At 38.2% G+C, this 27,067-nt stretch overlaps 1 protein-coding gene across 1 annotated transcript in view; it reads right to left on the bottom strand.

The window, feature by feature from the left end:
- Positions 1 to 3,013: 3,013 nt before the first annotated feature.
- MEGF9 (multiple EGF like domains 9) overlaps positions 3,014 to 27,067 on the bottom strand; it is a 90,547-nt gene continuing 66,493 nt past the window's right edge. The window contains exons 3-6 of the mRNA XM_059141626.1: positions 19,428 to 19,567; positions 10,348 to 10,491; positions 9,537 to 9,806; positions 3,014 to 7,764 (exon numbers count right to left, since the gene is read on the bottom strand). Coding sequence (XP_058997609.1) covers positions 7,313 to 7,764; positions 9,537 to 9,806; positions 10,348 to 10,491; positions 19,428 to 19,567 — 1,006 coding nt within the window. The 3' untranslated portion in view covers positions 3,014 to 7,312. The remainder of the gene's footprint in view (positions 7,765 to 9,536; positions 9,807 to 10,347; positions 10,492 to 19,427; positions 19,568 to 27,067) is intronic.

Below are 27,067 nucleotides of genomic sequence, written 5' to 3'. Positions count from 1 at the left end.
ATTGTATATGTTCTTTATGGCTTTTTTTTTCTCAGCATTACATTTCTGAGAGTCATCCATATTGATATATAGCTATAATTCATTTTTTTTTGACTACTGCGTAAAATTCTGGTTAAGTATTTGGATACATGACAATGTATCCATTCTTCTAAGATACTTGGGGTGTTTCCCATTGTTTTGCTATAACAAATGATGCTGCAGTGAAGAATTTGAAATGTGGGTCCTGTGCGTATACATCAGAGTTTCTCTAAACTGTATACCAAAAGGGGAATGGCACGCACAGCTGCAAATGCCCCGTTTTTCTTCACTAACCCTTGATTCTGTTTTTAGGCATTCTTCCTAATTCTCTTCAATGATTGTATTTTATCTCAACAAGTGCCTGCGCTAAGCCACATCTCTATTGTTGACCATCCTGAGTTTGTCCCCACTTTTTTTTTTTTAACCTTTAGACACACTCTGGGGATTTTTTTTTTCTTTTGCACAGAATTTTCTGCTTTTTAGGTCATTTCCTTAGGAAGCATTCCCAGAAGTGGATTTCTTGAATCAAGGTTGTACTGATCACCATTCAGTGGGAAGGGTTTTACTGCCGATGTACAGAGTAATCATCATCCAAGTAGTTGTTAATCCTGTGGGCATAATAAATCCTTTAGAGACTATGATTATGGGTATGGCCGTTCCTCCAAAAAAGCACACACGTGTACACATGCACACCACACACACACAAATTATTTGTATTCACAAACAAAGCGGAATGCCACTTCAAGAGTTTCACAGACCCTCTGAAGTACATATGCTAACATCTCTATTAAAGAAGATATACTGCCTTGCCTATGAATATTTCTTACACTTTGCCAATTAAGTTCTCATACCAACTCTTGTATCTGTCAAGTAACTTTTGTTTCAAACCACAATTTACTGAGCATTTACAATGTGCCAGCACCGTGCCAAATATTAGAGATAGAAGAATAAACACTCCTCGCTTCAAGGAATGTAGAGTCTACTGGGGAAGCCATAAAGTTACAAGTATTTCCAATAAAACATGTGCAATAAGAGAGCTATTCATTAGTCAAAGCAGAGATACAAATTAAGGATTGGTCAACTTTCCTTTACCAAGGGGTTGGGAAGAGTGAATAAACATTCTCAGGGATGTTATAGATAGGAGAAACCGCACCAGCAAAGGGAGAAAGGCATCATATAATGTGGCACCTATAGGAAGTCATACATGAGTCAAGTATTATTGGGTTAGAATAGTAATGAATGTAAGGAAGGGCTGAGACTCTTCCTTATTTGGGAGTGAGATAAGAAAACAGTGTGGACATAGAATACTGTAGCTGTTGGTCTGACAACAGAAACTGCAAAAGATTTCCTCCCAAACACTTCCTTTATTACCCTAAACCTACTCTTATTAAACACAGAGGAAAATATTTTTCCTGTTTTTTGTGCAACTGTCTGAAAATCCAGTGCTCAACATCTAAGGTTTAAAAAGGACTTTTTAGGGCGCCTGGGTGGCTCAGTGGGTTAAGCCGCTGCCTTCAGTTCAGGTCATGATCTCAGGGTCCTGGGATCAAGTCCCGCATCGGGCTCTCTGCTCAGCAGGGAGCCTGCTTCCTCCTCTCTCTCTGTCTGCCTGCCTCTCTGCCTACTTGTGATCTCTCTGTGTCAAATAAATAAATAAAATCTTTTTTTTAAAAAAAGAACTTTTTAATACAAACAACACATTAAAGTCTGATGGCTTTCATTTTTAAAGTGGAAGTATCAGGAAGCCAGTACATTAAGTATGACAATAATTTCTTCATAAAATTGTCTTGAAAAGCTAACTTACATGTAAAACTATGTCTTTTTAACATTCACCTAAAATAACCTCTTTCCAGCCTGTCAGTAAACACTTCTAATACTATCATCTCATGAAAATCATTTTGTTGTTTTGAATTTAGTCTCACTTTTTAAATGTAACTAAACATAATTGTTCCTTTGAAGTCACTGGTTTAATTATAATAGAAGATGTGGAATTTTTGTAAAACATAGGCCCCGTATACTCCTATGGAAAAGGAATACACCCAGTTTTAATAACCTAATAAAGGTCTTCAATAGACTTTCATCCGAAGTACAAATACAATACTATAAAAGTAATATTTTTGTTACTGTTTCCTCCTTGTGTGCTAAGATTGTACATACATTTCCTTTCTTTTGAAATTTTGTTTGGTTAGATTTCTTCCATGTTTATTCCATTTCCTCAAAATTATACCCAAATCATATACATTGAGACCTACATGTATAGAACCACTTGTATAAAAATACGAGGTGGGATTATAGAGTACTATGACTTGTTTTCTTGTGTGACTAGGAAAGGAAAAACAGGGTTTTGAAGTTTAAATATCTACTGTCTGAAGTTGAATAAGCCAATCAAAGTTTATAAAGGTCTCAGCATGAAGGAAGGCCAGACTTAGTGTTTCTTTTTTGTCTTTTTTTTTTTTTTCAGAGTACCCCTTGGATCTCCAGATGGCATCCCATTAAACACCAGTGAGCTTTGTCAAAATACAGGATCTTCAGGGGTATCTCAAAATAATAAAAAGATGTACTCTCATTGCAGGTCTAACAAACACATAGAACATGGTTCCCATTAGATTTATCCTAAAGGAAGGAAATTTTTCATAGGTATGAAAAAAGAAATTCAAAAGGAACAAGTTTTTTCTTTAAAATTTTCATGGAAATCCCAGTGAATCTCACAGGGGACAGGCAAAAGCACAAACAAGGATTTAGGCTAATAAATGCTTTTTTTTTTCCCCCCTTCAGGGTGTTTTGTTTTGTTCTAAGAGGGGGAATCTTACAGCACTTTTTTTTCCTAAGTGGAAAAACATTATTCAAAGGAAGTTAAAACAAAAAGTATGGTCAATAAATGAAGGGCTCAAAGATTTTCATGAAGGGGTTTGAAAATAAATGCTCTGTGACATATACTCACATACTTCCAACAACTCTGACCACATTAAAAAAAAAAAAAGTAAAGCAACAAATATACAATAGGTACAAATTATATACATTTATTTTTTTAATAATTTTAAATAACACTCTTGTATAAATTCTTTTCATATATTCAAATCATACACAAATTTAGAAATGCATCATGAAGCCTAGTACAGCATAGGTAGGAGACACGTTTTTATAATTTGTGTTAGAATTTTAGTGACATACAGATGAGTTAAATGTTTCAGAAACATTCCCTAATCACTCGGGCTGACATGTAATGCGGGACAGAGTGCGTGTGGCTAGCATGAGAACTCAGCTGCGGATCACGGGCTCTGGGCTAACGTGGCTCACGTGGTCACCCCGCGCTGCAGTGATTGCATATGCAGAAGGAACAAGTAAGAGAGACTCCCAGCTGCCTTTGGAAAAGCATCATTCAACCGCTGCCACCTTAACAATCCGTAACCTTCAGTCCATTTGACGTTGTTGGACATCTTCGGATGAACCAGTGCGCTCTTCCTACCTTTCCCTCAGCATAGTCACTGGCTCAGTTTAAAGAGGAAAATTGTCGCTAACCTTCTGTCACTCCCCTGCACACAGCAAACTCCTGTTAGTTCTCAAACCCCATACTGTCCAAGATCATAACAGACCAAAAGTTCTTTGCAGATGAGGCCATAAATGTTTTCCTAGCTCTGACAGGTTACACTGGGTCTCTTTTTTCTTCTCTGAACTTTCTGTCAGAGAGCTTTCCTTGATGCAAAGATTCAACTCCTACCCACACACCTCAAAGTATAAGAACTAGGGAATGTTCATTATCAGTGCTGTTATGTTCACCGTGTGTCCTACAAAAAACAGAGGACCGAGGTGAATAATCTAATAACCTTGTCCCAACTGAGGCTCTTAGGAAGATGTATTGCTTTAGCTCTCTGCCTCCAAAACAGCACGAGAAGGGCTAAATGTCCGGAAGGCACTGGCTGACCGAAATGAACGAGTGGGGAACTGAGTATTGCTTTACTGACCAATTTTCTGGGGGATGTTAGGGCTAGAGAGCAGCCATGTAATCAGACACTTGGACAAATCCTCCCCCCGCCCCAATCTCTCTCTTCCCACCCACATCTGCTCTGTTCTCTCTTCAAATGCAGATGCCCCTAAGAGTTGAAACACATCAAATCCATAGGACCTTGTATAAGTGAGCTTTAGTTTTTATTAGCATTTTTCTCTATACCTGGAGAAATTCCATTGATAAAAGACACCGGGGAGCTTCACGGTGCAGGGAAGGAGAGGAAAAGAAGAGAGGATAGACATAGATATAACAATACTACCTAGGGCATCTGTTAGAAATGAGTCAAGGTTTATGAAAATGAATGAATGAAGATATAATTATCACCTAATAGCAGTATCTGTCATTTATCAATAAGATTCACACTCGCCTTATTTGAAAATAAACACATCTCTCATCCTTATTTAAAAATTCTTCCAATATTATCTCTCTAAAGGAGAGGTGGGATCCCGGTGCTGAACGCCATAGTTCATGGGGATCCTGCTTTCAGAGGAATGAATATTGTGTAATGCATATTCCCTACTAGTTTCCTAGCCTGATTTTGCTGGTAGATCACTTCATGATTGATTTAAATTCTACAGCAAAATTATTTCCCCCAGCAAAAAGAATATTGTTTAAAACAAATTTTAAGATCTTAATTTTTTTTTCTGGAAAGAATTAAGAACATGACCTAGGAGTTGTTAATAAGTACTTAGAGGTTAACATTTCTTGTGATTCAATGTTTGCAATATCTCTTAAGGTCTGTTTCCAAAAAAAAATCTCTATATGGCCAGAATCTGGACTATTTGGTTTTGGCGCTTAGACCCTGACAAACACTCATGCTTTCTCTATTGGGTTAGCTTCTACTTAACAAATGTTTTTTCTTTACCACCCCAATCCGTCATGTTGTGGGGGTGGGGGTCAGCAATCTGGGAGAGAGGCAGGTGTGTCAGTTTACACAGTTCTTGGAATTGTGCAGTGCCCAGTCTGTATGTGCATAGGTGGCAGCTGCTGGGGAAAGCACATATCCCCCCTGTTGCTTGCGAGGATTAGTTCACTTTAATGAAGGACAAACTGGTAGTTCTGTTTTCTTATCACCAATACTAGCTTCAGATAGTAATCCTCCTGTGTCCTTTTCACAATATCCTTCCCAGCTGTATGGTCGTGGACTGTACCACAGAAGTTAGAAACAGTCACAGACAGGACTCTTCCCCCCAGCCTTCTTTGTCTGTGGCTAGGTGGTTTCTGCATTGGCATATACTTAAGAGAACATGTGCTTCAGTTAGGAGGCCTGATCCCAAGCCTGATAATGACATACAGTATAGCCTTGAACAAGACATTTAACCTCATCTATAAAATGGGGACAATAATTACTTCCTCAGGGGGCTATGGTGAGGAACAGAGGACACATATATAGAAAGGTGCTTTGTGAACTGCTAAGGGTTCTATCAACATTCACAGATTTTAATACAATGTAATGTCACTAACCTCTACTCTCATGAGCAATGGCCAAATGTTCAGAGCACCCCGGGTTACCAGAAGTCCATTATCTGTCTGTTCTTCCTCCAGAACATCATCTCTAAAACCTGAGAAAACTTAGGGGTGTCCTATTGAGGGATGACCAAATTCCAGGTTTTTCTCCGGGGGAGTTGGGCAAGGCAGTCAACTTGGATTTCCTAGGTCTGATCTAATAAATCTTTGCTTTTTTTCTAACCATTTGACAGTTTGATGTTCCTAATAAATATCGTCTTTGACTTCTTGCTGTTTGTCCTGGCTTGCTTAATCTACAGTCAGTATCATAACAGATGAGAGCTACAGTACATGGCCTCTAGGGAAAAACCATGTCTAAAAGCAAGGATGTAACTGTACCCACCCACCTCCAGAACTACCCTCTAACTGGACAAGAAGATAGCAGAACTGTAGCTCTGTAGGAACATGGTACACACCTCATCTGGTGTGTACCTGGCATCTGGGTGATAAGCTTTCAAATGTAGAAGGTATTTTTTGGAGAAGGATGGAGGAAGAATATAAATATTTCACAGGCGTGGAAACAGGGGATTCCAAGTGATAGGATGGCTTTTCTTCTGGAACTAAAATATTTCTAATTCCTTTGGAAGACTATCTTTTACATTTAGAGACTTTCTTTTTTCATGAGGATATGTTCTACATTAATCTATGTAAAATATGCAGACTGGTTAACATTTAATCGGGGGAGTCCTTTGGAGAGTGCAGTCTCTGTCCCAGCTTCACTATCAATGACTTAAAAATCTATTGCTTGTATCTATAGTAAGTCAGAGAACATATAACTCTACTTTGAGACTGAGAAAGGGAAAGAAAAGTTAGAAACATTCAACCTCTTATAAATTTCAACAGTGTCCAAAGAGGGACTAAAAATGACTGATGGTCACCAGAGTCCCAGCTCTAGCAATATTGCCATCTATGTTATGCTATTTTAACCAATCCCGTATTTTCTTTTTACAACACCATTAACTGCTGTACAAATAAATTCTAGATGATAAAATATGACATGATTTTTTTTTACAAATAGATACAAATACAATGTTGACCAGATATGCTACATTAACTATATACACCTTATTTCTCTAGAGGCAGGAAGAGTCCTTATTTTTAGACAATTTACCATTTACACTGAGCCCTAAGGAGGACCATCAGCTTCCTGCTCCCAGATGTTGCCTTCATCTTTCTATCATTAGAAGTTTATCCTGTGCTTTGATCCTGTCATCGAGCAAGAATTTAGGAAGGAAAAATCAGCCTTTCTAAAGATCTTCTTGAGACTCTTCTGTCCTTATTTTAGAAACAATTGAGATTGTTTATTGTGACATGGCCCAGACATTAAACTTTCTTCGGTGATGTCTTTTAGCACAGTAAAAGGAATATCATCCCTGACTTTCCTTTTTAAAAAAGGTGTCTCGGGAATGGAGATGAAGTCTTCGGGCAGTCCTTCCCTCTCCACTTCCATCCTGTTTCCGCTGGTTTAGTGAACACTTCCCCGGGAGTCCATTCAGAGGTCAAAGTAGATGTGGGCTGCACTGCGGGATTCAGCCTTTCTCTACTCCCATGCAGTTTGGTACAAAAATATACTTTACTACAAGTCCTTATTGACAGTGACTGCTTCAGATCTTCATGGGGGAAATTAAGAGTAATGGGCTAAGTGCATTACAAATTTGTACCTGAAAATTTCAGATGCTCTCTATGCATTTGCAAACTCTCCCCAGGCCTTGTCTGGCCTAGGAGCTGATGCAGTCTTAGTGAGCCCTGTGTTCTAACCATCCAGACAACGGTTCTCGCTCCTTAGGCTTTGTAGTTATGTATGGGAGTCGTCAGGGTCAGTTGCCCGTTGGGAGCCACTTCATTACCATCATCTTCCAAGAGTCCTGACACATCTGCATTGGGAATGCTGTCATGGTAGCTGCTGAAACTGATATTGTCTTCTTTTAGCTCGATGGTCCAAAAGGGGGCATTGAGTTTCCGGTTTTGGTACTCCCGGTACATATAGACGGCCCCCACAAAGCCCATCAGCAGCACCACCACAATGATGATGACTGTCAAGATGATGATGTTAAACTGGGTCCATGAGACGTCAGCTAATGCTGACGTGCTGTTTTCAGCAGAGCTTACTGAAAAGATAGTCTGCAGGGTTGTGGGGGTAAATGTACTATTTATAACAGGGGTGGGCACTGATGTGGTCAAAGAGGCATTGGAAACCAAAATGGTAGAACCTTCAGGTGTTGGAACAATAACTTCTGAAAATAAAAACAGAGAATGAAATGTAAAAGACAAAATTATCTAGTTTTAAGAAACAATAAAAGAAATACACATGGGAGTGGAAGTTGGTATGGGATGTTGACATGATATTCTGCTTTAAGGCAATGCGAGTTAAAGATAATTTTTAAAGAAATATAGTGAAAAGAATAAAGGTCTAGAAAGCTAGATTATTACATTCTATGGCTGTTCTCCATAATGTATAATATTAAATCTTTGGGAAAATTCTGATGTTGGAGTTTCCTATCCTTGATTCTTGGACAGATTCACAGAGATTCCTGCAAACATTAAATACATCATTATTGAGTCCTGAGTCACTTGGGTAAAAGTGACAGGGATGAAAAGGCAATCATTTGAACTAAAAAGTTCAACATGTCTGATGGCATTTCATAAGGGTGAAATTCTCTTCAAAAGAGGCAAAAATGGAATAAAGAAAATTGTATTTCTAGTCACTTCTGAAAAACACAATTTAAATGTCCAAAGTTGATGTCAGCCAAGAGAAAACACAGCCTTCCTTTAATCATATGTGTAGTAATTCTTCCTTCGTGTAGATCATGGATGATTTCATAATTAAAGTGCTACTGTGACACAGTCCAGTAGAAATACCCAAAAAAGGCTTTGGAATCAGGTAGATCTGTGTGACTATAGATGAGTAAGTGAATCTTGTTAACACTGAGCCTTCTCATCTGTAAAATGGGAATGATAGTACCTACTTTGCGGAGTTCCTGGGAGGGTTAGCTGAGACAGTGTGCTATGGAGCGTTACTGCAAAGAACGTTCCCAGGGCTCAGCGCATCCTAGGCACTCGATAAAATGCTGCTGTTGTCATTCTAATTCATCACCACAGTCAGACACATTAATTTGTCGCCAAAAAAGGTATTTTTTTTTACATTATCTAGTAACTAAAAAAAAAAAAATCACCATGATCCTATCAGCTAAGTATAAATGAAGCATGCCTCCAAATGTCACTAGTCCTCCAGGCTAGTGACAGCATTCTAGCTCTGTCTCTTAACCTTGATCACAACAGAGTAAGGATATCAAGAAAATGGCAGAGGGATGACACTTGCCATAGATCATCAGCCCAGTATTCAGCATCTGTCACGATATCAAAGAGTGGTTTCTAGAAGAGCATGGTCTAATCACTCTGTGACCCAATAAAGCTTGGATATCTCTAACTCATCCTGAATCTCTAATCATCAATTTTTATCTAAACCTTTATGGACCTTAACTGCAAGAAACATTTTGCCATATGAGTAACTTTTTCTTTTAAAAGTCAAAAGGAATATTATTACTCTTTCCTCTTTCCTTCACCATCCATGGGAAAGTCAAGCCCAAAGTGAGGGCAGAAGCCACGGTGGACTCTTGTTTCTCAGTGGAACTTCTGACCAGATTATAGGTCCCTACTTCCAAAGACCTTTGATCGTCCCTGGGAGTGATGAGAATATAGGAAGGAAAGGATAAAAGAAATGATAGGACTTTTAAATTATTAACATAAAAATGAAAATAGATGAAGAGAAAATGTGGGAACCCTGCAATGACTTTGTCGTGGGCCTCAGATTTCTGGAGTTGACTTTGGAGCAGCAGGGGAGCAGCAAGAATAGAAGGAGATCCCTTTGGGCAAATATCTATCAAAATCTATTTCCAGAAAACTCCTCTGGTGGGATTGGAAGGTTTTATAAAGCTAAAGGTAGGTGTCCTGAACTTTTCATTGCTAGGCTTAGATATTAAATGTACCACCTTAGGTGAAGTTTTACCTTTCTTGATGCAATTTCCCTCCAGATCTTGGACATAGCCTTCGAGGCAGTTCTCACACCAAAACCCAGTGGTGTTATGGAGGCAGTTGATGCATTCACCGCTCTCGGGCTTACAGATCTTTGGAGTTGTCATTGGGTCCACGTGGCCATGACACTGGCACTGGGTGCAGATGCTGTCAGAATTGTAGTAGCCATTTTCACACATGTTGCAGTTCTGGCCTGTGTAACCATCTTTACACTGGATACACTCAGGTTCCAATTTACCCAATTCTAAAAGTGAGAGAACACCAAAGTAATTCAGCACAGTCCCAAGCTCCAGTTAAAAATGCAAAAAACTGCTAGTCCTCAAAATGGTTTTTAAACCTTCCCTACTATCTCCTCTCAAACGTAAAGAGACTAATGATCTAGCTTATTTCTTAATTCTTAACTATCCAGTTTATTGTAAAAATGATGGGGGCCCACCCAGGTAGAGAACAGAAGAAATATGTTTACATAAGGAATACGAATAATTGTAATGATGAGATACTCATGATTTTTTAATTGCTTTTTTAGTCCTGACAGATGGAATAAACATGACTCTAACAAAACTTCCTCATCTCTCCCTCAAGCCTCATTTCATATAGGTATTTGGATTTGGCTGCAAATCCCTAGAAAGAAAAACCTTTGCTGTTTCTATAACGCCTCTCACCCCCTCTCACCCTATTCTCACTCCTCTTTACCCAGAACTTCATTTTTCAACACACTTGAGAGGAACTGATAGCTGATTGCCTGGTTTTTCCTCTCAAAATGAATAATTCGAGGAAGGCCTTACTTAGGACACAGCTGCCTGTCGATGTCACTGCTGAACAAGGGCAGCGAAAACACTCTTTCGTGGCGCCAGGACTCAGATAAAAACCTTCTTTGCATTCTTCACAGTGATCCCCTTTGCTATTTTCCTGGCAGTTTAAACAAGCACCTAAAAGAAGCAAATTATTTTAAGAAGTTAAAGATTTACTCTGAAAGCACAATAACTGTAAATAAATTATTCCTGTGACCAAAAGACCTTATGAGTTCACCGGAAGAAGTGATCTGACAGGAATTAGATAGAGTTCAGTTTCTACCCCATCTTATTTCTACATTGGCCACGTCTGTGAGGTCTGTGTCCCCTTCCAGATTGTAAACTCTAGGGAAAGTCTGGTTACATGAGTAGAGAGCACTAAGCCTGGGTTGATGGTTGACAACATATGGAAAGCAGGTCAACTATTTGCAAGTTAAAAATAAAAATAATCTAAAGAACTACTTAAAAAAAATAATAAATGATATACTATTTTCATAGTTTGGATACTATAGTTAAATAAGTGAACTAGACCTATATGTATGAATATGAATGAATCTTGAAAGTGATGTTGGTTGAAAAAAGCCAATTACAGAATGACAAAAAACAGATGAAGAGTACTTCTTTATCATGTAAAATTTTAAAAAACATACTGGGGTGCCTGGGTGGCTCAGTGGGTTAAAGCCTCTGCCTTCAGCTCAGGTCATGATCCCAGGGTCCTGGGATCGAGCCCTACATCGGGATCGCTGCTTGGTGGGGAGCCTGTTTCCTCCTGTCTCTCTGCCTGTCTCTCTGCCTACTTGTGATCTCTTTCTGTCAAATAAATAAATTAAAAAAACATATTAAACAATACTAAGCAAATGGATACAGAATATACTAGGTAAATGGATACATACATATGATATGCAGTAAAAATTAAATGTGGATTGAGGAGGTATAGGGGAATTTTATGTTCTGCTTATCTTTGTGGAGAGAAGGAGAAAAACAAAAAAAGGAAAAAAAGAGAGGACTCCAATTGTATTTCAAATTTGCTATTTCAAATATATAACTATATATAATATGTGTAAATATTAAGCAAAATACCAAAATGTTAATATTTATTAATTCTAGATGTAGGTATATGAGTATGTGTTATTTTATTCTCCATAAATTTTTATATTTTAAAAATTCAAGATCAAAGTAAAAACAATTAATAGGAGTGCCTGGCTGTCTCAGTCTGTGGAAAATGCGACTCTTAATCTCAGGGTCATAAGTTTGAGCCCCATGCTGAGTGTAGAGATTACTAAAAAAAAAAAAAGTAAATAAAAACTTAAAAAAAGAAAATGGGGCACCTGGGTGGCACAGTGGGTTAAACCATTGCCCTGGGCTCAGGTCATGATCTCAGGGTCCTGGAATCAAGCCCCGCATCAGGCTCTCTGTTCCGCGGGGAGCCTGCTTCCCCCTCTCTCTCTGCCTGCCTCTCTGCCTACTTGTGATCTCGCTCTCTGTCAAATAAAAAAATAAAATCTTAAAAAAAAATTAGTAGAGAAAATGAAAAGGAAGGAGTAACAGCAAAGTGATGTATTCTGTAATAATCCTCATATGGTACCGTATTAGTAAAGATACTGTCCTGGCACTGAAGCAGCACAGTGTCTGAAAACAGAAGATGAAAAAGTATAGTGTAATTAACAGCCCTTCTGTAAGGGGCCACAAAGATGCACAGGGACTCTTCCAACTGCCATTATAGGAATAAGTGAGAAAATATGACATAGAAATCTAAGACAATAAAAATTCACATGATAAGCCAAAAACCATTCAATACTCAAACTATTCATAAACAGTTGTATTTGATTTCTTTTCAGTATGAGTAAAATATTTACAAAAAAAGGAGAGAGAGACTGAGGTTGTGAAATAAAATGGTCTGACAACTGGATCAAAATTTGAAAAACCAAATAATGACAATGTTATTAACACACATGGCACATCTAAATTCTTAAGTGACTACAACAGAATTCCCCCAAACTTTATGAACAGATGGGGAAAGACAGGTTCTAAAGCTTATTACCTAAACAATTAACTTTGAACTGAATCAAACTTGCATGAAAATGTTGCTTTCAATCATATAATGTTTTTAAGATTTTATTTCTAAGTATCTCTACACCCAACAAGGTGCCTGAACTCATGACCCCAAGATTGAGAGTCACCTGCTCTGCTGGCTGAGCTGGCCAGGTGTCCAGTCATATAACTTTTTAAGGCCTGCTAGTGTTAATGATAATTTTCACATATATAACAAAGTGGTAGTATATTTTCATATGGTGATAAACACATGAGGCACTGATATCTTTCCAGATCTTATATCCTGATTCCCCTTCAGCTATGTATGTTTGCGACAATAAAAATAGCTAAAAAATACATACTAGGAAACTGCAAACGGCAGATTTTGGCTCTACAAATAATATAATCTTTCATTTGTTGTTTGTTTAGGGAGGAAGGAGGAGAGGTGGAGGGAAAGGGAGAGAGAGAATCTTAAGCAGGTTCCATGCCCAGCAAGGAGCCCAACACAGGGCTCCATCTCACAACCCTGAGATCATGACCTGAGCCAAAATCAGGCGCCCCAACAGATAAGATAATCTGAAATGTTAAAGGGTTCTGCAGTTAGGAAAAATCAAAACCTGCATTATGTATAAAATGTGGCCACCTGCTTGCCCCTTATTAAAAATGTGCAACAGAAATAATTTTTAAGAAAACAAGTTCTGATAAAGTCCTAAACTTTCAAAATATGTTAATAGTCCTCTGACAGAATATGGATGTTTGAGGAAAGATGTGTTCCCATAACATGCCATTTGCATGTGACTAATGGGGCAAGAACAGGTCCTATCACTATTCTTATTTAAAAATGATAAATAGGGGCGCCTGGGTGGCTCAGTGGGTTAAGCCTCTGCCTTGGGCTCAGGTCATGATCCTAGGGTCCTGGGATCGAGCCCCTCATCGGGCTCTCTGCTGAACAGGGAGCCTGCTTCCTCCTCTCTCTCTCTCTGCCGGCCTCTCTGCCTACTTGTGATCTGTCTGACAAATAAATAAATAAAATCTTAAAAAAATATATTTAAAAATGATAAATACATATACTGTTAATATCTTGCTTCTACCATGCTTATTGTTTGGGGGCTTTTTACTATTTTAGATAAAATCTCAAGCCTTGGCGCTTATGACAATATCATTCTGGTCTCTTAAACCATTTATATTAGAATACAAATTTTTTTAGAAATTATAAAATTTTTAACAATTAAACATTTTTCCAGAAGAATTTATTTGTTTGTTTTATGCCATTCCCTACAATGAGAAGTCAATGAGGAAAAAAATAACCCTATGTGGTAAATAAATTTTCTCAAAAGGAAAGATGAAAACTTTACTCAAAAGGTAAGATGAAAACAAGTCTAATAATAAGACTCATTACTCGACACTGCTTCAAAAAGAGTATGCACCTGGAACACAGCCACAGAGAAAAAAAATTAATAAGTTATGACAGATAGACATAAATACAGCAGAGTGCTAACAGTAGCTGTGAGGGCAACCGTCCTTTTGGTTTCTCCCCTCTAATTTTCCAGCATCTGGTCTGCATGTATCCTTTTTTTGTTGCTGTCTCGATTTTTTTTCCTGATTACAAAGCTAATATACTATAAACTATCACATGCATATTATAAAAATATTTTAAGAATGCAAGCAAGTTTAAAACATTTCATGAGAAACTTGGAGGAAATGTTTTTATAATAATAATAAAGATCATATCCTTTCAAACCCACATCCCGTAGGAACTGATGGTGTGGATTTGCCTTTCTAACAGCTTATAGTTCCTCCTGAAGAGGCAAGAGGGCATAAGGAACTTGGTTTTTAATGTCAGATCTGAGTTCCACTCCCAATGGAACCTTTTACCAGTATGAGACCTTCAGGAAGTAGCTTCTCTGACTCATTTTTCTAATCTAAAAAGTGGGATAATTCTTGGGCTAATGATTTAATGTAACATGAGTATTTCAAAGAGTGAAAAACTATTCCATAAGACAAATATTTTCTCTCTATGTTACAATTTCCTCATCTATAAACTAAGAAAGCTGCACTGGATTAAATCTAAGTTCCCATTAAAATCTAAAAGCTGAGGTCTCTCTTTTATGATAAAAGATATGTAAAATTTAGCTGAAGTTTAATTTTATTATACTTTGCCGGCAACCTCCCAAAATACAATAACACTGTCTTAAAATTCACATTCTTTTTGTTGAAAGATGGCCAAAGGAGCGGATTACCAATTTAAAAAAAAAAAAAAAAAGAAAGAAAGAAAAAAAAGAAGTGAGTGTTTCCTGAAGATGATCTCATGCTCACTGGCTAGGCAGCAAACCAACCTGGTAGGGGTAACCAGGAAGGCAACCAGTCAAAGAAAAGAATGTGGGGCTCCTTTCCAACCAAATTCAATGCAACGCTTTGAAAACATAAATCGCCACCTGTAAAAAGACTTGTCCTTATTTATTTTGTCATTTCATAGTTTATATATAAACCTGTCGGAAATACAGCAATGTGCTTTGTTATGGGAAGAAATGCCTGATCCTCCCTATAGAGGAGAAGGCAAATTTTAACTGTCAAAAAGAGAGAAAGCCAAGCGCAAGTGAACAAGGGAGAGTAATAGATAAGGTCGGAGAGAAAGGCGGGGGCCACAAAATGTAAAGTCATGCGGGCTATAGAAAGAAGTCTGAATTTTACTGCAGGAGGGACAGGAAGCCATCCAAGGGTTTAAGCACAGGAATGACATGATGTGGTTTTACATTTTAAAAAGATCACTCTGCTTGTTCTGTGGAGACTGGACTGTGGTGGGTTGAGCTCTGGCGTGAGAGGACAAGAGAGAAGGCAGAGAGATAACATGAGATCAGAGAGTGTCACAGTAGTTCAGAGATGACAGGGGCTTGGACAAGGATGACTGTAACAAAGGTCATAAACAGTGGTCAGATTCACGGTGTATTCTGAGTGCTGGGCTGACAGAACTTGCCAATGGATTGGTTATTTGCAGTGAATAAAAGAAAGGAACCAAATATGACTTATAGGCTTTGGACTGCGCAACTGGCTGAATGGTGTCAGTCACCAAAATGAAGAACACGAGGAGTAAGGCAGGCTTGGCCTACAGGGTAAAATAAAGAATTGTTTTGGATATCTTGGGGTTTTGATGCCAGTTGAGGCATTCAGACAAAGATGTCTGATGTACTATTAGACCTTTGAGTGTAAAGATCAAGGGAGAAATATAAATCTGGTAGTGAGCACAGACGTAGATGGCATTTTAAATTAAATCCAGGGGACTGAATGAGATAACTTAGGGGACAGTATAAATGGAGAAGACAAACATGTAAGATTTATTTATTTATTTATTTTAGAGAGGAAGAGAGAGAGAAAGCACACACGCAGTATGGGGAGGTGCAGAGGGAGAGGGAAAGAATCTTTAAGTATATTCCCCACTGAGCATGGAGAACGACACAGGTCTTGATCCCAGGATCCTAAGATCATAACCTGAACCGAAACCAAGAGTGGGAAGCTTAACCAACTGAGCCACCCAGGTGCCCCAAGAGGACAAAAATAAATAAATCTTCTAAAAAAAAAAAAAAAAAGGAAAGAAAGAAAGAAAAAAAATACACCATGTGAACATAAAGTTCTAGTTTGAAAAAATAATAGCCTGCCCACCTCCATTTTAAAGTAAATATATACTCAATAAAGAAAATCTAGAAAATACAGGAGAGTAGAAGAAAAAAAAATCACCATAAGAAATATGTCACTAAGATTTTGAATACTTTTCCTGGAAAACTTTCCTTATGTATAGAAATTTAAGTTTTGCTTTTCAAAGAGTCTAACTATATGGCCATGTCATTTCATACCCTGCTTTTTTCACCCTCTCATGTTGTTATATACACCACTCTTTAAAAAATTTTAATGACAACCTAATAGTTGCTATTTATTGATTACTCATAATAATCCAGGTACTGTATTAAAGATTTTATAAATAATATTGCACTGAATCATTACAGTTACTGTTATTAACTGCATTTCTACGTGAAGAAACCGGCTACGTAATTTGGCCAAAGTAAAGACAAGATTGCACTTGCTGTGCTCTTAACTGCCTAGGTAACATAATTGGCTTCATTATCTGTTAATAGAAATAGGGTTGTCTAATTTTTAGAATTATAATTCTAATTTTTAAAATTATAACTACCACTTTAGTAAGCTTCTTTGAACACAAAGCTTTTTATGAATTTAGAATTATTTCCTCAGATTTCTGGAAACAAAATTACTGGATCAAGGAGATATTCTGAAGACTGCAATACACATTGTGGAACCATTTTCCAAAGTGTTTTTCCCCAGTATATTTTATCACAAAAAGGTTACTTTAAAATCTGGCTCATCTAAAACACAAGGTCTAGAAAAAGACTAGAAAAGGGAAACATAAGGACTGTGAAAACATAGTAAGTGGCCACCAGAGGGCAGTCGTATCACAGCGCTGTTGGAAACAAATCTTTGAGACAAAAGGAAAGGCTGATTATATATTAAGCTTGCAGGTTTAAATTAAGTACTTGCATCCCTTCATGTTGAGTTCCACTTTTATTATATTTCCAAACAGAGAAACCGTTTATTTCTCTTATTATTAGCTGCTTTTAGAAGTCATAACCATGGAAAGGATATCTTTTGCCTTAAATTATCTTGAGCAAGGACAGGTTGGGAGTTACTTGACATTAAAGACAGCTACCTCATTGCTGCAAGCAAAACTAGTAGTGAGAGCCCGCAGTGTAGACCACCTTCTTACTGTATAAGACCTAGGGAAAAATGTAAATCAACTCAGTATGATGAAGCATTCCTGTGCTTAAACAGGACTGAAATTTATCTTTCCGCTCCGTGTTTTTCCATTCATTTGTTCGTTCACCTACGTACTATTCACCTAACAAATATTTGAGTACTGACTACGTGCCAAGCGCCATGCTAGAGACTCTGTATAATGATGAACAAAACTGATATTGCCCCTGTCCTCATGGAACTTACAATGTAGTGAGTACGCCACACATGACTCATAATCACAAATACATACATAATTATAAACTATGATAGGTATTGTAACAAAAAATACAAGTGCGTATGCCAGTGTATAATTGGGGACTGTCATTCAGCCTGAAGTATCAGGAACTGCGTTCCAATGTAGTAAACTTTAACTGAAGGCCTTAAGGAAAAATGATAAGGCAAAGGGGCTGACTGTGGGGTAGAGGAATATTAGAAAGACCATTCTAGGCAGAGGAAAGATCATGTATGTAGATCTTAGGACAAGGAAACTTAGCTTGTTTAAGGGATAGAAGCCAGTATGACTGGATCACAGGCAGTTGAGAAAAAGAATAGCATAAGAGAGCCAGTAAGTAGCCAGGGACCAGATCACATAACAGAAAAAAAATAACACAATTTCTCCCTAATTAATTTGTTTCACCATGGACTAGAGGAGAAAAATGAAGAATTTCAAATGCTTTCCAGGGTACTTTCAATTTCAAGTACTCTACCCTGCTCTCATAAAAATACTTGTACTTGTCAGACTAGTTTGTCCTGATTTTTCTGTTGGGAAAAAACAAGATTTCCAAAGAAGAACTTCTATTCCTTATATTTAGGAAACCTGACCATTGGAAGAACTCATTGTCTTTATAGTTTGCCTCAATATGGTTTTCTTTGTGGTTTTGTTTTGTTTTGTTTTACTGCCTGGGGTTTGCTAAGATTTCGGAATCGATGGGCTGATGTCTTTCACCAGTTTGGAAAATTCTTGGTCATTATCTCTTCAAATTTTGCTTTTGCCCCGATTTTTCTCTCCTTTCTTTCTGAGTCTCCAATTACATTTATGTTAGTCTTTTTGGCTGTGTCCCACATGTTCCTTCCTGCTCTTTCTTTCCATTGCATTTTTTCCCTCTGTGCTTTAGTTGGATATTTTTAACTGAGCTGAATTCAGGTTTGCTCACCTTATCTTCACTGTGAATAATCTTTTGTTAAACCTATGCAGTGAGTTATTCATTTCAGATGCTGTATTTTTCAGTTATAGACTGAATTTTTGATTTTTTATAGATTCCAATTCTCTTGAAATTTGCCTCTTTTACCTATTTTCTGGGTTTTCCTCTATTTTCTTAAAACATTAATTTTAGTTATTTTAAAGGTATTGTTTGCTAACTCTAACATCCGGATCATCTGTGGGTCTGCTTCCATTGTTTCTTTTTTCTCTTTATTATTGGTCATATTTTCCCTCCTCAGCATTGTCTAGTATTTTTTTTTAATGCCAGATACAGTGTATAAAAGGGCCATAGATGACTGCTTTTTTTCTCTGTTAGGCAGATATAATGAGAGAATAACCTAAATCCAACTTGAAATTGAGATGGGTTGAAGATGGGTTGCAATTTTAGTATGAGCCAGTTCACCTATGGTTCGGCATTATTTCTTGGTCCTGGCCTTCTAATGCTTTTGACCGAGAGCCTAGCATCCTGAGTCTCCTCAGCTCTGAGAGACTACAACAGACTCAGTACTGCCTTTTGGTGGTTTCACACCAGGTCCCACTCCACATACTTTAGAACCTGGTAATGTCTTGAAAGAGAGATGGTGGTATATGGTAACAGGGCTTCTCTCTTTCTAAAGGGATTTTGTCTCCTAAGAATGAAAGACCTAGAGTCTTCTTTATACCTTTTGGGTCAGCCTCTCATCTCTTACACAATCAACTAATGTCCTGTGGGAAAACTGGCCTTGTGTTTAGGGCTCCTCTAGGTTCTAATCCATCATACAAGTCCCAAACAGCTGCCAAAAATTCTTCTTGTATCTCTTTCCACAAGAATTTCTTTGCTTGGGCTAAATCTGCTCTTTAGCCTATGACCAGAATCGGCAAATGTCCTCTGGAAATAAAGTGGCTAATCGTCATCCACTGACTTGGGAAGAGTTCTACCCTTTCCAGAATTTTAGTTCATATTGTCTTCTTTGCTTCCATAGTTCTCCAACTAATATGATTTTTTAAATTTATGAAAAGAACAAGAGACTAATTACATAACAAAGTTAAAGAAAGTGTGTACCTGTGAGGGCATCACAACTGGCAGACCGATTATTACATCGGCAGGGCAAGCAGCCACTCTTACTAAAGTCATAATATCCATCTTGGCATCGATCACATGTAGAGCCGGTGACACCCACTTTGCACTGGCATTTCCCAGAACTGCAAATAAAAGCAAAGACAACGAACAAAATAAATGAGTTTGAAAGTTTTGTTACCTAACATCCCATCCTAGGTTATCTTAATGTAGAAATAGTTTCGACTAGATTCTAACTATTAGGTTATTATGATTTCGTTTGAATTGGAAGTTGATCAACTTCATGAGTATATACATTCAATTGACACACTAACACTAATCATTTGTGACAATTTAATCCTCTGCACTAATGTAGTTTAAAATAATTGATAAAGGAGCCATGGAGAACATAAATCCCAGTGCTTAGAAATCTTTGTTTCCTAAACAATGGGGCATAGAACTGGTACCATTACTGCATCTCACCCCTAGATTATTCCACAGTTCCATCAGCATCCACCCTGCCCAATATAGAGAAGAGAAGAAACTCCACCTTGTCTTCACCCAACTAGCTTCTAGCTAAAGAATATGAAGGCAAAGATCTTAATAAATATGTCAATTCATATTCATTTAGATGCTGAAAATGATATAATTTTCTACTTTAGGTCCAGGTTATATTAAAATTATATTTCTGGCAATTAAACTAGAATTTATAATTCAGTAAATATGACTGTAAGGGGGACCTCTCTTGCTTTCTGGCTTAAATCCATACAAAAGTCTAGACTGTCAGCCCAAAAAGGAGTCTAAAATCTGAAGTAAGAAAAATAAGAGTAGTCAGCACTGGCTCGGTCAGTAGAACATATGACCTTTGGTTTGGGGGTTGTAGGTTCAAGCCCATGTTGGGTATAGAGATTACTTAAAAATAAAATCTTTAAGGGAGGAGTCAAGATGGCGGAGAAGTAGCAAGCTGAGACTGCTTCAGCTAGCCGGAGATCAGCTAGATAGCTTATCTAAAGATTGCAAACACCTGAAAATCCATCGGCAGATCGAAGAGAAGAAGAACAGCAATTCTGGAAACAGAAAAACAACCACTTTCTGAAAGGTAGGACCGGCGGAGAAGTGAATCCAAAGCGACGGGAAGATAGACCCCGGGGGGAGGGGCCGGCTCCCGGCAAGCGGCGGAGCAACCGCGCACAAAATCAGGACTTTTAAAAGTCTGTTCCGCTGAGGGACATCGCTCCAGAGGCTAAACCGGGGCGAAGCCCACACGGGGTCAGCGTGGCCTCAGGTCCCGCAGGGTCACAGAAGGATAAGGGGTGTCTGAGTGTCGCAGAGCTTGCGGGTATTGGAACGGGAAAGCCGGCTACAGAGACAGAGCCGACAGTAAGCTCGCAGCTCCGTGTTACCTTGAACCGGTCGCAGGCTCGGTGAGCTCGGAGCGCGGCCGGAGGTCAGGCAGACGGGAGTAACTGGGCGCTGTTCTCTGAGGGCGCACTGAGGAGTGGGGCCCTGGGCTCTCGGCTCCTCCGGGCCGGAGACCAGGAGGCCGCCATTTGTATTCCCGTCCTCCGGAACTCTACGGAAAGCGCTCAGGGAACAAAAGCTCCTGAAAGCAAACCCGAGCGGATTACTCACCCCGGCCCCGGGTAAGGGCGGTGTAATTCCGCCTGGGGCAAAGACACTTGAGAATCACTACAACAGGCCCCTCCCCCAGAAGATCAACAAGAAATCCAGCCGAGACCAAGTTCACCTACCAAGGAGTGCGGTTTCAATACCAAGGAGAGCAGCAGAATTCCAGAGGAGGAGAAAGCCAAGCACGGAACTCATGGCTTTTTTCCTGTGATTTTTTTTAGTCTTGCAGTTAATTTAATTTTTTCTTTTTCATTTTTTTTTTTTTTTTCTCGCCTTCGGGTAAAATTTTTTTTTTTTTTAACTGTTACCTTTTTCTTTTTTAACAATTTTTTACTAGTTTATCTAATATATATATATATTTTTTTACATTTTTCTTAGGTGTTTTCTTTTTTTAAAAAAAATTCTTTTCTTTTCTTTTCTTTTTTTTTTTTTTTTTTTTTTTTTCTTTTTTCTTTCTTCCTTTTTGAACCTCTTTTTATCCCCTTTCTCCCCACTCACGATTTTGGATCTCTTCTAATTTGGCTAAAGCATATTTTCCTGGGGTTGTTGCCACCCTTTTAGTATTTTACTTGCCCCTTCATTTACTCTTATCTGGACAAAATGACAAGACGTAAAAATTCACCACAAAAAAAAGAACAAGAGGCAGTACCGAAGGCTAGGGACCTAATCAATACAGACATCGGTAATATGTCAGATCTAGAGTTCAGAATGACAATTCTCAAGGTTCTAGCCGGGCTCGAAAAAGGCATGGAAGATATTAGAGAAACCCTCTCGAGAGATATAAAAGCCCTTTCTGGAGAAATAAAAGAACTAAAATCTAACCAAGTTGAAATCAAAAAAGCTATTAATGAGGTGCAATCAAAAATGGAGGCTCTCACTGCTAGGATAAATGAGGCAGAAGAAAGAATTAGTGATATAGAAGACCAAATGACAGAGAATAAAGAAGCTGATCAAAAGAGGGACAAACAGCTACTGGACCACGAGGGGAGAATTCGAGAAATAAGTGACACCATAAGACGAAACAACATTAGAATAATTGGGATTCCAGAAGAAGAAGAAATTGAGAGGGGAGCAGAAGGTATACTGGAGAGAATTATTGGGGAGAATTTCCCCAATATGGCAAAGGGAACAAGCATCAAAATTCAGGAGGTTCAGAGAATGCCCCTCAAAATCAATAAGAATAGGCCCACACCCCGTCACATAATAGTAAAATTTACAAGTCTCAATGACAAAGAGAAAATCCTGAAAGCAGCCCGGGAAAAGAAGTCTGTAACATACAATGGTAAAAATATTAGATTGGCAGCTGACTTATCCACAGAGACCTGGCAGGCCAGAAAGAGCTGGCATGATATTTTCAGAGCACTAAACGAGAAAAACATGCAGCCAAGAATACTATATCCAGCTAGGCTATCATTGAAAATAGAAGGAGAGATTAAAAGCTTCCAGGACAAACAACAACTGAAAGAATTTGCAAATACCAAACCAGCTCTACAGGAAATATTGAAAGGGGTCCTCTAAGCAAAGAGAGAGCCTACAAGTGGTAGATCAGAAAGGAACAGAGACCATATACAGTAACAGTCACCTTACAGGCAATACAATGGCACTAAATTCATATCTCTCAATAGTTACCCTGAATGTGAATGGGCTAAATGCCCCTGTCAAAAGACACAGGGTATCAGAATGGATAAAAAAACAAAACCCATCTATATGTTGCCTCCAAGAAACACATTTTAAGCCCGAAGACACCTCCAGATTTAAAGTGAGGGGGTGGAAAAGAATTTACCATGCTAATGGACATCAGAAGAAAGCAGGAGTGGCAATCCTTATATCAGATCAATTAGATTTTAAGCCAAAGACTGTAATAAGAGATGAGGAAGGACACTATATCATACTCAAAGGGTCTGTCCAACAAGAAGATTTAACAATTTTAAATATCTATGCCCCCAACGTGGGAGCAGCCAACTATATAAACCAATTAATAACAAAATCAAAGAAACACATAAACAACAATACAATAATAGTAGGGGACTTTAACATTCCCCTCACTGAAATGGACAGGTCATCCAAGCAAAAGATCAGCAAGGAAATAAAGGCCTTAAATGACACACTGGACCAGATGGACATCACAGATATATTCAGAATATTTCATCCCAAAGCAACAGAATACACATTCTTCTCTAGTGCACATGGAACATTCTCCAGAATAGATCACATCCTCGGTCCTAAATCAGGACTCAACCGGTATCAAAAGATTGGGATCATTCCCTGCATATTTTCAGACCACAATGCTCTAAAGCTAGAACTCAACCACAAAAGGAAGTTTGGAAAGAACCCAAATACATGGAGACTAAACAGTATCCTTCTAAAGAATGAATGGGTCAACCGGGAAATTAAAGAAGAATTGAAAAAAATCATGGAAACAAATGATAATGAAAATACAACGGTTCAAAATCTGTGGGACACAACAAAGGCAGTCCTGAGAGGAAAATATATAGCGGTACAAGCCTTTCTCAAGAAACAAGAAAGGTCTCAGGTACACAACCTAACCCTACACCTAAAGGAGCTGGAGAAAGAACAAGAAAGAAACCCTAAGCCCAGCAGGAGAAGAGAAATCATAAAGATCAGAGCAGAAATCAATGAAATAGAAACCAAAAAAACAATAGAACAAATCAACGAAACTAGGAGCTGGTTCTTTGAAAGAATTAATAAAATTGATAAACCCCTGGCCCGACTTATCAAAAAGAAAAGAGAAAAGACCCAAATAAATAAAATCATGAATGAAAGAGGAGAGATCACAACTAACACCAAGGAAATACAAACTATTATAAGAACATACTATGAGCAACTCTACGGCAATAAATTTGACAATCTGGAAGAAATGGATGCATTCCTAGAAACATATAAACTACCACAACTGAACCATGAAGAAATAGAAAGCCTGAACAGACCCATAACCAGTAAGGAGATTGAAACAGTCATTAAAAATCTCCAAACAAACAAAAGCCCAGGGCCAGACGGCTTCCCGGGGGAATTCTACCAAACATTTAAAGAAGAACTAATTCCTATTCTCCTGAAACTGTTCCAAAAAATAGAAATGGAAGGAAAACTTCCAAACTCATTTTATGAGGCCAGCATCACCTTGATCCCAAAACCAGACAAGGATCCCACCAAAAAAGAGAGCTATAGACCGATATCCTTGATGAACACAGATGCGAAAATACTCAACAAAATACTAGCCAATAGGATTCAACAGTACATTAAAAAGATTATTCACCACGACCAAGTGGGATTTATTCCAGGGCTGCAAGGTTGGTTCAACATCCGCAAATCAGTCAATGTGATACAACACATCAATAAAAGTAAGAACAAGAACCATATGATACTCTCAATAGATGCTGAAAAAGCATTTGACAAAGTACAACATCCCTTCCTGATCAAAACTCTTCAAAGTGTAGGGATAGAGGGCACATACCTCAATATCATCAAAGCCATCTATGAAAAACCCACCGCAAATATCATTCTCAATGGAGAAAAACTGAAAGCTTTTCCGCTAAGGTCAGGAACACGGCAGGGATGTCCATTATCACCACTGCTATTCAACATCGTACTAGAGGTCCTAGCCTCAGCAATCAGACAACAAAAGGAAATTAAAGGCATCCAAATCGGCAAAGAAGAAGTCAAATTATCACTCTTCGCAGATGATATGATACTATATGTGGAAAACCCAAAAGACTCCACTCCAAAACTGCTAGAACTTATACAGGAATTCAGTAAAGTGTCAGGATATAAAATCAATGCACAGAAATCAGTTGCATTTCTCTACACCAACAGCAAGACAGAAGAAAGAGATATTAAGGAGTCAATCCCATTTACAATTGCATCCAAAACCATAAGATACCTAGGAATAAACCTAACCAAAGAGACACAGAATCTATACTCAGAAAACTATAAAGTACTCATGAAAGAAATTGAGGAAGACACAAAGAAATGGAAAAATGTGCCATGCTCCTGGATTGGAAGAATAAATATTGTGAAAATGTCTATGCTACCTAAAGCAATCTACACATTTAATGCAATTCCTATCAAAGTACCATCCATCTTTTTCAAAGAAATGGAACAAATAATTCTAAAATTTATATGGAACCAGAAAAGACCTCGAATAGCCAAAGGGATATTGAAAAAGAAAGCCAACGTTGGTGGCATCACAATTCCGGACTTCAAGCTCTATTACAAAGCTGTCATCATCAAGACAGCATGGTACTGGCACAAAAACAGACACATAGATCAATGGAACAGAATAGAGAGCCCAGAAATAGACCCTCAACTCTATGGTCAACTAATCTTCGACAAAGCAGGAAAGAATGTCCAATGGAAAAAAGACAGCCTTTTCAATAAATGGTGCTGGGAAAATTGGACAGCCACATGCAGAAAAATGAAATTGGACCATTTCCTTACACCACACACAAAAATAGACTCAAAATGGATGAAGGACCTCAATGTACGAAAGGAATCCATCAAAATCCTTGAGGAGAACACGGGCAGCAACCTCTTCGACCTCTGCCGCAGCAACATCTTCCTAGGAACAACGCAAAAGGCAAGGGAAGCAAGGGAAAAAATGAACTACTGGGATTTCATCAAGATCAAAAGCTTTTGCACAGCAAAGGAAACAGTTAACAAAATCAAAAGACAACTGACAGAATGGGAGAAGATATTTGCAAACGACATATCAGATAAAGGACTAGTGTCCAGAATCTATAAAGAACTTAGCAAACTCAACACCCAAAGAACAATTAATCCAATCAAGAAATGGGCAGAAGACATGAACAGACATTTCTGCAAAGAAGACATCCAGATGGCGAACAGACACATGAAAAAGTGCTCCATATCACTCGGCATCAGGGAAATACAAATCAAAACCACAATGAGATATCACCTCACACCAGTCAGAATGGCTAAAATCAACAAGTCAGGAAATGACAGATGCTGGCGAGGATGCGGAGAAAGGGGAACCCTCCTACACTGTTGGTGGGAATGCAAGCTGGTGCAGCCACTCTGGAAAACAGCATGGAGGTTCCTCAAAATGTTGAAAATAGAACTGCCCTATGACCCAGCAATTGCACTATTGGGTATTTACCCTAAAGATACAAATGTAGTGATCCAAAGGGACACATGCACCCGAATGTTTATAGCAGCAATATCCACAATAGCCAAACTATGGAAAGAACCTAGATGTCCATCAACAGATGAATGGATCAAGAAGATGTGGTATATATACACAATGGAATACTATGCAGCCATTAAAAGAAATGAAATCTTGCCATTTGCAACAACATGGATGGAACTAGAGCGTATCATGCTTAGCGAAATAAGTCAAGCAGAGAAAGACAACTATCATATGATCTCCCTGATATGAGGAAGTGGTGATGCAACATGGAGGCTTAAGTGGGTAGAAGAATAAATGAAACAAGATGGGATTGGGAGGGAGACAAACCATAAGTGACTCTTAATCTCACAAAACAAACTGAGGGTTGCCGGGGGGAGGGGGTTGGGGAGAAGGGGGTGGGATTATGGACATTGGGGAGGGTATGTGATTTGGTGAGTGCTGTGAAGTGTGTAAACCTGGTGATTCACAGACCTGGGGATAAAAATATATGTATATAAAAAATATATGTTTATAAAAAATAAAAAATTAAAAAAAAAATAAAATCTTTAAAAATAGAAAGAAAGAGAAACTTATTTAGCAATGTGACTCTTCTTTATATGCTTATTCTGAACCTAAAATTTTTAGACTTCACCTGAGCATATCTTGGCACCAGTCATATTGGATGGAAAACTTTTAAGGTAAAATTGCTTCTCAATATAATGTTTTTTAGAGATTCAGCTCCTTATAATGAGCCCCCATGGGACTGATAATTTTAGTTCAAGAAACCAAGCTCAAATTATTCATACTTACACAGCTCTTACACATATCAGTTAAATCCCCTTCAAATCCTCATATTCTTATTTCTATAATAAAA

Source organism: Mustela lutreola, chromosome 12 (genome assembly GCF_030435805.1).
Source record: "Mustela lutreola isolate mMusLut2 chromosome 12, mMusLut2.pri, whole genome shotgun sequence".
Classification (NCBI taxonomy): Eukaryota; Metazoa; Chordata; class Mammalia; order Carnivora; family Mustelidae; genus Mustela; species Mustela lutreola.
This window is presented reverse-complemented; position numbering and strand designations above follow the sequence as displayed.